Below are 11,915 nucleotides of genomic sequence, written 5' to 3'. Positions count from 1 at the left end.
TATTTTCAATATACCCATGTAGGTGTTCAGACCTTTTCTGTGTTGAACTTGGAGGGAAATTTTTAAGTGGGAATAAGGTACAAAACCCAGAGCAGGAAATGTCACGCTCAGGACTCCATGTCTAAGTGTTTTAAACGTATTTTTAGGTTTTAGAAGGTGTTCATGTTTCAATTAAAATCTGTGAGGCTTTCCCCTGACCTGAAACACAGGACAAAAACAATGTCATCAAAATATCCTGCACCAAACATGTGGACAATGAAAAAGGAGTTTAAGGTCATAAAGGCAACTCAGGTTTTCCATCTGTGGAGTTGTTGGCTCAAGCAGGAAATAGTTCAAGCAATTCTTGTTCAAGCTCCTTGTGACTACTGTTACAGTAAAGTATGGAAACATTCTTGTAAAAAGCATTGATCATGGTTTTTTAAGTTTTATTTTGAGCTCATATTAATGCATCATCAATATCACGTAAATTCAGCTGTTAAACCATTAAAGTGCTTCGTGGGTGGAGCAGGTTAGAATTTGAGTTACATGTTTGAAGCTGTGTGGTTGCAGTACATTAACCCCAAGACATCTTACAGTGCTACATGTACTTGTTGTTTGTCTTTCTTTCAGGTGGATAGGCTGTGTCAGATCATGCACAGGAGCACAAAACAGCCACAGCACAGAAATTGTACTCCCTACTCTCCTGAGAACCAGCAAACCTTTCATACCTGTGTAAGTCCATTTTTGGGCATTTCTTAGAGAATTTCCTCTGCTTTGACCAACGAGATTTTTTCTCATATATTATCTCATATATTTTCTCATATATTAGTGAAAATGATGGGCTTTAATCTTCATTTGCTCCTGTATTCTGAAGGGCAAGAAGAGACAGAATGGTGGCTGAAAACAGGCTTTGAAACTGCGCTGAAAGAAGTAACTCAGTGACTTCCTTTTTTTGTGTTTCTCAGCCTTCCTCAGAGCCATAGCACAGCATGTGAGTGTTTTGGAGGCAGGCAGACCTGAGACAGGATGCAAATGACTGAGTTAAGGCTGCTTTTTCCATAGCTCTGAGGACAGGCTCACGGATGGCAGGGGACGTCACCTACGCGGCTGTGGCGATGCTGCCGAGGGAAAGGCCCCGCGCTCCTCCAGGGACACCAAACCCAGGTAAAACCTCTTGGGCACACACTCTCTGCTCTCCTGAGCTCTCTCTCTCTTTCCCTCTCACATTTTAAGTTGGGTAAAACTAGTAGAATGCCTTAAGATGCTGCATGGGAAGGGCAAGAAGGTGGAGTAGTGGATGAGATCCTCACAGTACAAATCAGCCAAGCTGCTCCAAGGCAGAAGCACCAAAGAACAGCAGATCAGGTCTGGTCCCAGGCTTTAAGTAACAGAATGAGAAAGAAAAAGTGTTTGTTGGTTGAGTAATGAGCATAATATTTCTTTTTAAATTAGTAACATGATCAAGACAATGCTCCACTGAATTACTACCTAGCCCACAAATCAGGTCAATGTTTATGTTCATGGAAAAGAAGCAGTAAATTAACCAGGAAATCAGGAAACAAGTAGCAGTCTAAAGTGCAGCCACTGTCACTGAAGGAAGTACTGAATGTCCCCTAAAAACTTCCTGTTCTTTCTCTTTAATTTTCCAGTGGTGATTTTTCAGAACCAAATTACCAATCTGTGATCATTTCACATTTTTGTAAAAAAGCCCCAAAGGATTAAGCCAGTATTCAGGGTAAGGAGATGATTTATAATAAATTTTCTGAAGAAGTGGCATTTCTACTACTTGAAAAAAAAATGTAATTCATTCATGAAAGCATTTGGACAAAATTCTGGATGACATCTAACATGAATGACAGCTTATTATGAGCAAATAGGAAATTCTTGTTGCATCAGATTAAGGATATTTTCATGCTTTCATTAGTAATTATTGTATTTAATCCCTTAAGGAAACAGCATTGTGTAATGAGCATTTTTACATGTTCTGCTTACAATGGAGATTAATAGTGATGATGGTGCTCTGAATACATGCACTTAAATGACAGAAAATAATAGCTTTTATACATTTTTACAAGAGTGGTATCCAAAAGATAAAAATTAGTTCACTTTATTATATATATTTATATATAAATATGTATTTTATATATTACATATATATTTTTATATATGTAATATATACACTTTATTATATATATGGCATGAAATACTAAATAATAGCTTTTATATATTTTTACAAGAACGGTATCCAAAAGATAAAAATTAGTTCACTTTATTATATATATATATTTTTATATATTACATATATATTTATATATATGTAATATAAATACACTTTATTATATATATGGCATGAAATACTGCCTTAAATTCTGTGTTCACGCACCTATGGATGTTGTTTGCACTGCTATAACCTGCGCAACACAAAGAGGTCTTGCCTGGAATTTTACCCAATATCCAAAGTGATAAAACTTATTTGTGAAGGGAGACAGACATCAAATCTTGATTAGAAGACATCCAAAACTAGTCCTTGATCATGCTGTCTAAAGGAAAAGCTCAATTTTGGACAGGCCAGTTCCAATGAAATTTATCATTAATATGTGGATGGCTCTTAGTAAACTTTTGTTGAACTGATTTTAACTCATGTTATTTTCTCATATGAAGCTACTGGCCATGGTAATTAAGTGATTTCTCCATGCCCCGTTCCCTTTAAATATTTAACCTCTCAAAAATGCTAATCATTTTTGTGGCTGTTCTGTTCATACTCCAGTGCTTCCATACCCTTTAAGAAACAGGCACCAGAGATCCACACAGTAGTTCTACAAGCCTTAGTTATTCTATCTCAAATATACAGAGACAAAATCTCTTAACTAATCTTTTCTTCAGTGTTTACAGCTCCCAGCCTCACTTTCCCCACTCTTATCTCTGATTATACTCAAATACATTTTGTTTGATTGGGCTTGGATTGCAGCTGGACTTCAGCTGTCACTCATGTGCTCTGGATAACAGGGACGTGGGGCCATATTTCTCTTCATAGAGAAAAGCAAGGCACAGCTCCCCAAGGATATTTTCCGAGAGTCACAGCCAGGAACCTCAGAGAAGGAAAAACCGATTCTTATCTCATTTGCTGCTCCTGTGTTGTGCCAAAGTAGAATGCAATATGGAGATTGTTTACCCAAAGTGATGGTGTTTTGTTTCCTTGCCTTGTTTCAGGGCCATGTGTGTGTCCAGACTGTTGGTCAGGAGAGAGTCACAAGATTCTGTGCAGTGGAGTTGAGTGCTTGTGCAGTTTCAGTGTAGATATAGTGTAATATAGTATAAAACAATGCAGTGTAATAAAGTAATTATTTAGCCTTCTGATATCCATAGAGTCAGATGCATAATTTCTCCCAGATGCTGGGTCCCCTGCTTTACAACAGGGATGAGGGGATTCCTGGATGCTCTGCCAGAGTGTGTTGAGGAGGATTTAGCAATGGCACTATCTGTGCCCAGGCTTTGCTAGGTGCAGGTGCTGTTACTGTGCATGTGATTCAAACAGGTGTTCAACAGTATGTGAAAAATGCCAATCATTTGTTTTTAAAATTTTAAAAGTTTAACAATAATAAAATGGTTATCAAAAATAGTAATACAATTGGAGTAATAATAATTTGGACAAATTGAATTGGACAATATGAGACAATAAAAACAAAGAGTTACGGACCACCAGGGTTCCTTTATCTGGGCAGCACGAGCCCGATAAAGGACACACGTTAACAGAGGATTAACCCTTAAAAACAATAACCTGTTGCATAGTCATACACTTCATACATGATGCATAAATTCCATTCAAACACAGGATTCTGTCTGGTCAGTGTCAGCTTCTTCCTCTGAATCCTAATAGCGCCTTCAAGACAGGAAGAAGTTAATTTCTTCTGATAAGAGAACAATAAATTCTTTTTCTCTGAAAGATTTAGGTGTCCTGTGGCTGCTACCTCGGTGTGAGTCCTTTCTTTAAAAAAAGTATCTTACATAGCATAGTTTCTATTTTAACATTTTTTATAAACTAAAACTATATTTAACACATCATTTAAGAGAATTAATACAGCATAACTTTCTAACACAACACATCTAATATTCATTTTAATATTTGTGAAAAGCCAATCATAAAATAATGCATTTTTCACAAGTAGAAAAGTGTTCCTAAATCCCAGCAAGGATTAACACACCTGGGAATCCATTTTCCAGCGAAAGACTCCAGCAGTTTTTGTGTCCCAATTCCCTCACAGATAATTTGAGAGCTGCCTGATTATGAATCCTGAGTGGCTACACAGAACTTTCCCTGGGAGAAGGACAAACTAAGGAGAGTTGAATTCTACCACCAAACTAACCCACAAGCAGTTGTAGCCTGCTATTGGTTGTGCCCTTAACTTCTTATTCCCCTCCTTAACCTCCTGGGCTGCTCTGGGCGTTGACCAGGGCCACCTGGAGCCTCTGCAGCTTCCCCCAGACCCCTGGATGTGCTGGCCCACATCTGGACACACCATTCCCTAAGGGACCTCCCCAGGCCACTCCCTGGCTGCACATTCACCGGGCAGAAGCTTCCAATACACAGGGATGTTTTCTGCACCTGACAACAGGCACCGGGAAGTGCAGTGAAATTTCTGTTTCAGTGGCTGAAAGAGATCTCCACCTTGTTGTTGAATTCGGTGAGGGTGTGGAAGCATCTGGCAGAATTAAGGTTATGTGGTGTTTTAAAGCCTCCTGCTGACTTCCGAGGACTCTGCATTCAAATAATAATTCCAGCATTCAAATAATCATACCAGCCCATACACACTGTAATAGAAGGAATGATTTGTGTTAAATATTCAGCTTGCATGGATGAGGTTTTTTTTCTTACAGGCTTAGAGATATTTTTGAAGGAATAAACGTGCATTTGAGAGAGAAATTATTTACTAACAGTAGCACAATGTCTAAAATACTTATTTTAGAAGTACCTCCATTTACAGGGCTAATGCATTTAAAAGTTTAAAAGTCCTGAGTGTTTTTGGAAAATTATTTACATTCTAAGAAGAAAAACTTTAAGGGCATTTGATTTGAGAACAACTACATTTAATTCACAAATTTTCTGTAGTTCATTGAATTAATAATTTGAAAGAAAGCAAACAACCAATTGTATTAGGTCATATTCTCTAAAGCATAGACTGTCTCCCCTATATGAATAACCCTTCTTTGCCAAACAGGTTCTCAGCTGGTTTTTTAACTGTAAAACCTCTCCATACTTCAGTAATTCTCATATGAAATGCTGCCTCATTTAAACCTAATGAAACTCTCTTCCTCTACCAAGTTTTTCCCTGACCAGTGAAATTTAATACAACACTTCTTTTTAAAAGCCGCAGTGGTCACAAACTAGGGTGGTAGCACAGAAGCTTATTCTTGATACAGATGGATAAAAATCTCTCCATTTATGGAACCAAAAGCAGTGTCCCAAAGGTCCAAATACCTTCCATAACACTAACCAGTAGCTCTGCAAAATACCCAGGTAAATTATATTGAAAACATCTTCAGAAAGAATCCACGTGCCTTGAACCCACACCGTGAGATTTTAATGCCAGTTTTGGTTTTGTTTTGGCAACGTGCTTTTGGAAAAGGATGTCTTCAACCCTCAGGTCCATTGCTGCTGCAGGCAGCACCTGAAATATCCTGGAATAAGCACTCACAAGTCAGGAATGCCCCCAGGAATTGCCTTGCTGCAGCAGCATTTCTCTGAGTGCTGGCTGGCATTTGGCACCTCTCTGCCCCACAGAGCAGTGGTGGGTCTGGTGCCCCTCCAGCCCCTGGGGTACCCTCTGAGATGCCTTAGCAACAGATGGGGTGCTTGCCATGGACAGGATCCAGATTCTTTCCATCCTTCAGCCTGTTTGGCTCCTGCTCCAGCCACACAGCACCCAGCAGTTCAAAGCTTATGGAGGAGGCTTTTCCTGCCTGACAGCAGGAGGAAGTGGTAAATCATCATCTTGTCTGCCGTTGCCTAGGAAAAGGAAAATGCTGAACAAGCAGCCCTGGAAACACACCTCCCTTTTCATGCAAGCTCCGCCTTTATTGTTCCTCCACCTGGTGATTGGCAGAGGCACAAATGTCAGCGCTGCCCTCTCCCTACAGGAAACACCATCACGTATGCTGAGCTGCATGTGAAGCCCCAGCCCCAAGGGAGCAGCAGAGCAGAGACTTCCGCTCCTGGTACTGTGCAATTTTGTTTGGTTACTATTTATAGATGGAGTTTTTCCTATTGCCCACCAGTGAAACCTGCTATCAAGAGCTTTTATGTACTCTCTCTCAATGAAGGGCTGATCTCTCATTTCATCTGCTGCTTTTCTTCCTGGCTTCTCAGATTTTACACTTTCCTTTTAAAAATAATACTGAAGGATGTTTTAAAAATAATTTCTAAAAATGCTTTTGTGCCCTACATGGGAAATGTAGTAAAGCAAAGAGAAATTCCATGGTTTTTGTAGAACCCTCATGGGGGAAGAGTCCCAGGGATGCATTTGGCTTTGGAAGCAGGGTAATGCCCAGGTCTCTCTGTGCCATTAGTGCCTGGTGATTGTCACCCTCCCTGCACTGGGAACATCACACCAGATAGGTCAGGCAGCCAGAGGATGGAGCAGTTGCTCATCTCACGCAGGCAGGGTCAGGGAAACAGAGGTTATGACAGTGCACATCTGTATTGTGGCACTGGCACCTTAACCCCAAATCTCCTCGGTTCTGCAGCTTCCTGAGGGTTTTCCTCTGACACACACAAATGCCAAACAGCTGGAGAGATGCTTGGTTTGATGCACCTCCCTGTGCCGTGCCAGGGGGTGTCAGTATGGGGCTGCCTTTTTTCCTGTGCATTTAGGGAAGTTATCTTTGCACTGCAGGACAGAAACAGTAACGCTTGGGAGCAGAGAGGAGCAACACCCCACAGCTCATCCCTGTCAGACACCACAACCATCCCTGACACCACAACCATCCCTGACAGACACCACAACCATCCCTGACACCACAACCATCCCTGACAGACACCACAGCCCATCCCCGACACCACAGCCCATTCCTGACACCACAGCCCATCCCTGACAAACACCACAGCCTGTCCCTGACACCACAGCCCATCCTTGATACTTTCCCTGAACTGCTCTGCAAGGTCCTGCAGGCTGTGTGCGGGTAGGTGAGAGGAGGCAACGCTTGAGAAAAATAAATCAAAGGAGAAAAGGCAAATTCTTAAAGGTTGACAAGCACTTGCTCTGTCTGACCAAACAGATTTTGATTTCACTTCCATGTGTGCAAAATGGATGCAGATTTTTAATAAGTTAAATGCCACTGCATCCTCCTGACAGCAGACTGATTTTAGGCAGATGATTTCTCTGTTGTTTCCCCAGTGTTAAGGTTAAGTTTAAGAGTGCCAGGACCTTAAGGTGCTCTTCCTCCTGCCTCCCTGCAGGCTGCCAGCACAGGAGCTCAGCCTGGTTCTACGTGGCGCTGGTCCTGGCAGTCCTCGTGCTCATCCTGCTGGGAATCGTGGCCATACAAGCCAAGCAGTGTGAGTAGATCCTGCCTCCTGCTTCACCCCTTCACTGCAGACATGGCTAAACCTCTGACAGAGCTGAGAGAAAAATTCCCTTAGTGGCACACTAAAAGGTGTCAACTTGTACACAAATGCAGGAAATGAGAAACTCCTGACAAGGGCCTGGAGTGACAGGACAGGGAGCAATGACTTCACACTGGCAGAGAGCAGGTTTAGATTGGATATGAGGAAGAAATTGTTCCCTGTGAGGGTGGTGAGGCCCTGGCACAGGGTGCCCAGAGCAGCTGTGGCTGCCCCAGCCCTGGCAGTGTCCAAGGCCAGGCTGGATGGGGCTCTGAACAAGCTGGGATAGTGGGAGGTGTCCCTGCCCATGGCAGGGGGGTTGGAATGAAATTATCTTTAAAGTCTTTCCAAGCCAGGCCATGCCATGAACATCTTCTCAGGAGGGTTTAGCTCACTGAGCTTTACTCACTGAGTTTGCTCCTAACTGTATTTGTACCAGGCAATGTACACAGAGATATCCTCACATTCCCAGACCAGCTCTGGGTACAAAGACTGCATTTCCTTATTCTTGCTGTTAACCATGACCTCTTTCTCTTTTTTTTTTTTTTTTTTTTATTTTTGTTTACTTTGGGCTGTTCCAGTTTTGAAGGGCATAGCAGGAAAATCAGGAAGTTTGCCCCAGTATGGTCTGAACAGCACCAGCAGTGACATTTCTTCAGAGAGGACTGTCTCAACAGCTCTCCTGAAACAGCTCGTGGAGGAGCTGTGTGAAGATGGACGGGGTGAGGCACGTTGCTCCTTTCCAGCAGAGAGGATGTGTGGTGTGCACAGTTCTGTTGTCTCTGTTCCCATTTCTCTGACACCCTGCAGTTTATGGGAACTCATGGCGCTCCTGCAGAGCAGTGGTAACAAAACCTAAAGTAACATTTCAATCACGATAGTCTTGCTCCTCTGTTGATATAAAGTTTCCAGTATTTTCATTACGTTTCTATCAGCCAGGAGCTGCTGTCAGAAATGCCATATATCCTCCTCTTGTCCTGGAGAACACTTTCCAGACAATGGTTCATAAACAGGGGGGAAAATTCCATCCATTGCAGGAGCTAAATATTCCCCCTGTCCACCCACAGGGACAACGTGTGAGCTGTGTCCCCCTGGCTGGCAGCTGCACAGGGGCAGATGTTACTTCTTCTCTGAGGAGGCCAGGAGCTGGGAGGACAGCCAGAAAAACTGCCTGGCCAGGAAATCCCAGCTGCTTGTCTTTGAGGATGAAATTGAGATGGTGAGTCTTGCAGCAGTGACAGGCCTCAGCCAAACATTTCTCCAAGAGAAAATGGCCTGGATGTCAGGAGTACACATAGACAAACGAGAGCCCCAGCAGGGAAAGGATCTGAGTCTCTCTGCACAGGAGCTGGGTTTGGGAATGTCAGCAGAGCAGAGCTGAAGAGGAGAAGCACAAGAGGTGTCAAGTGTGGAAGCCAGAGTGGTTTAAACTGGGAAGAGGAAATGCTGGGGACTTTCCACTGCTTGGCTCTGGGAAGAGAGGAGGCTGGTTGTGTGTGGGGGCTGATGTGAGGGGCTGCTCTGCCATGGCTGCATCCCTGCCCTTGCTCTTCAAAAGGAAATAAAAGCTGTGCATGAGGCAGGAGCATGACCTGGACACAGCAAGAAAGCTCTTCTGTCAGGTAACATCCTTCAAATCATTCCGCAGGAATTTATAGACAGCAAAGATAAAGATACCAAATATATCTGGATTGGCTCGGACATCGAAGACATGGAGAAAACACAGAGTTCAGTGGAAGATCACAGAGTAAAAGAAAAGAGGTGATGATTTTTGGGGGGGAGGATATCTTTGGGGAAAGCAAAGTGCAATATCCCTGCTTGGAAATACAATTCTGAATCTGAGCTAATTACCCAAAGCACAGATCTAAGCCTGCAGCCTCAGGTACCTATTCAGTCTATTTCGTGGCCAGTTCCAGATCAACAGGTTCCTGCTGGGCACTTTGGGAAACTGATTTCTGCCTCCAGGACTAACCACAGCCACAGCTCATATATTTATTAATGCAGTGATATAATTACACACTTCTGCTGAAATCCCTGCCAACAAACTCTGTCACTTTGCAGACCATGTGCTGCCTCTCACCACATAGCACTGGCTGGGATCTCTGCAGCTTTCTTCAGCACTGTGGCTGCATGGGGAGGATCCTTATCTTTGTAACACTAATAATGCCAAGCATCCATCCCTCAGAAGCCAGCAGTCCCTGCTGGGGGTGCCCAACCCACCTCTGCACAGCTGCTGTGCTTCAAGGGGGTGGTCAAGTGGGCATCATCCATGCCCCTCACCCAGAGCATCACCAGGATTTGTAAGCAGTGCTGAGTTTAAACCCAGCAACTCATTGCATTCCTTTTGGTCTCTCAGCAGGACAGCTCTAAAAAGCACTGAGGGTGACAAGAACTGTGCTGTTTACAGAAGGAAAAACCTGATCCAGACAGACAACTGCCAGACCTTAAAGGAGTGGATCTGTAAGAAGAATGCAACTTTGCTGGTGCTCTGAGCCACATTTCCAGACAGCAGGCAGAGCTTCTCATCAGAAGACCCATTTTACAGACAAACCAACTTGTGATGTGAATAATTTTCTTCAGACTTGCAGGGAAACTTGCACTTTGCTGTGCTGTGCTCCCCAAGAAGCCAGAAGACAGGTCCTGCAACGGGGCTGCAAGCTGGCACACGAGGATTCTGGGGTGCTGAGCCTTCACACAGACAGATCTTGGCAGCAGCTGCCTCAGGAAGGGTCAGAGGAGGAGAGATACTCGTGGGGAGGAGCACTGTGCACATAAACAGTGTGATGTGCAGGAATTGTGACCCCTGTGGGGCATGAAAGGTGTGCTGGGCCCTCTGCTGTCATCCCTGCTGAGCTGAGGACTTCTTATTTGCGTTTCAGAATTTTATGTTTGTTGAAGTTTGTGGCCTTGGGGTTTTGTGGTTTTTTTCCTTGGGGTCTATTTGTGACTCACAGAAGCCACTTGAGGGCTGGGAAAAATGCATCTATTGGACAATGTCTTATTTAAAGCTGCTGCACAGCTACTTGGTGTGGACAACAGATCAGGCATGGAGTGACTTCTAACACTTGTGGTTAATGAGCTGATTGCTCCCATCCTCTTCTGCTGCTGAGCCTTGGAATCTGAAGGGATTAACTAGGGAAGGGGCTTGGGTTGCAAAACAACATTGCAGTGCAAGGAAATAAAGTTGATAACCTTCCTCTCCACCTATACTTTGTCCCTTTACATTATAAATTCCAATTTACATTGTAAATTCCACAGTTATGGTATGATGAGGTACCAAAGCCAAAGACTGCTAAAATAAATACCTGGGAGTGCACTCAGTAAATGCATTACTTGGGCACTGAAATGTCATAAAAAATGCTGTTTCTGGGTCTAGAACACAAAAATGCTAAGAGCAGTCTGACCTAGTGTCTTTATTAGATTGCCATGTTTGACAAAAATGAAGAAATGTCATGAATTGAAAGTGCTACTCTAACCAAAATGGCACCAACTAGAATTTACGTCCTTACAGCAATGAGAAACAAGTCTAACATGGCTTTTGAGATGGTGAGCCTTTACCTCATCTCTGCTGTGATGCACACAAATAAAGGCAGCTTCAGTTTCTCAGAGATGTTTTTTCATGCCTGTGCATGCCTGGGGAGGGTTAATGTCCAGCACTTTAGGGCTGCAGATTAAAAAGTGAACTGTACCCTCAGGGACTTCCCTTCAAACAACAACAACAACAAAATCCCAGCACAGATTTGTCACACAGAATGCAGCATCAGCAGCTCAAGACCCATGAGAAACTGCTGTTATGTAAGAGGAAACAAGAAAAATCCCCCAAACTCAGCACAGCACGTGAGGGGAAGAGGATTGGTTTGCTCATTCTAGACAGAGAAGCAAAGAAAAGGAAAAAGTCTGAAATGAGTAAGATCATCATCTATACCTATATAATACATGCTTTATAGAGAGAGAATTTCTGACTGCTGAGAAATTTTCAGGGTACTCACAGCACACCCTTCTCCATGCAGTGGAGTTGACAATTGCTGGTTTTCTGGCAGATCTATCTTGACTCATGCTGAATTTAACAAGAAAAAGAAACTCCTGCTTGCTGGCTTCTCTCATATTAGTTGTGGTGTTTAGGTTTTAACAATATTCATGAAACATCTATGATTTGGGCCTTCTTGCTATTATTCATGCAATTAAACAAGTTTTTGCAGGGCCTTACTGAAGTTCTTACCTACAGTTTAAGCAGTCACTTATTTAAAAGAAAAAAGAAAAAGAAATTACCATTGAAGTACTTCATCAAACTCCACTCTGAGTAAAGCAAGTTGGCAGAGTTTGCAGCTTCACTCTT

General features: G+C 43.0%; 1 protein-coding gene across 1 annotated transcript; it reads left to right on the top strand.

The window, feature by feature from the left end:
• The first annotated feature begins 1,061 nt into the window (after window positions 1-1,061).
• On the top strand, window positions 1,062-10,770 carry LOC131082455 (killer cell lectin-like receptor subfamily F member 1). Its single transcript, XM_058022369.1, has 8 exons — window positions 1,062-1,143; window positions 4,593-4,693; window positions 5,988-6,192; window positions 7,433-7,531; window positions 8,161-8,301; window positions 8,647-8,798; window positions 9,228-9,340; window positions 9,939-10,770. The coding sequence occupies exons 1-8, from the start codon at window positions 1,062-1,064 to the stop codon at window positions 10,069-10,071; spliced, it is 1,026 nt and encodes a 341-aa protein (XP_057878352.1). The 3' UTR covers window positions 10,072-10,770.
• Window positions 10,771-11,915: the final 1,145 nt, after the last annotated feature.

Source organism: Melospiza georgiana, chromosome 4 (genome assembly GCF_028018845.1).
Source record: "Melospiza georgiana isolate bMelGeo1 chromosome 4, bMelGeo1.pri, whole genome shotgun sequence".
NCBI classification, from domain to species: Eukaryota; Metazoa; Chordata; class Aves; order Passeriformes; family Passerellidae; genus Melospiza; species Melospiza georgiana.
This window is presented reverse-complemented; position numbering and strand designations above follow the sequence as displayed.

Bases quoted from the DNA above. Each gene is read 5' to 3' on its own strand.
- LOC131082455 (XM_058022369.1), top strand. From the start codon at position 1,062: ATGGCAGGGGACGTCACCTACGCGGCTGTGGCGATGCTGCCGAGGGAA. The intron at 6,193-7,432 runs GTACTGTGCAAT...GCCTCCCTGCAG, and splicing joins AGCAGAGACTTCCGCTCCTG to GCTGCCAGCACAGGAGCTCA. The intron at 7,532-8,160 runs GTGAGTAGATCC...GGGCTGTTCCAG, and splicing joins GGCCATACAAGCCAAGCAGT to TTTTGAAGGGCATAGCAGGA.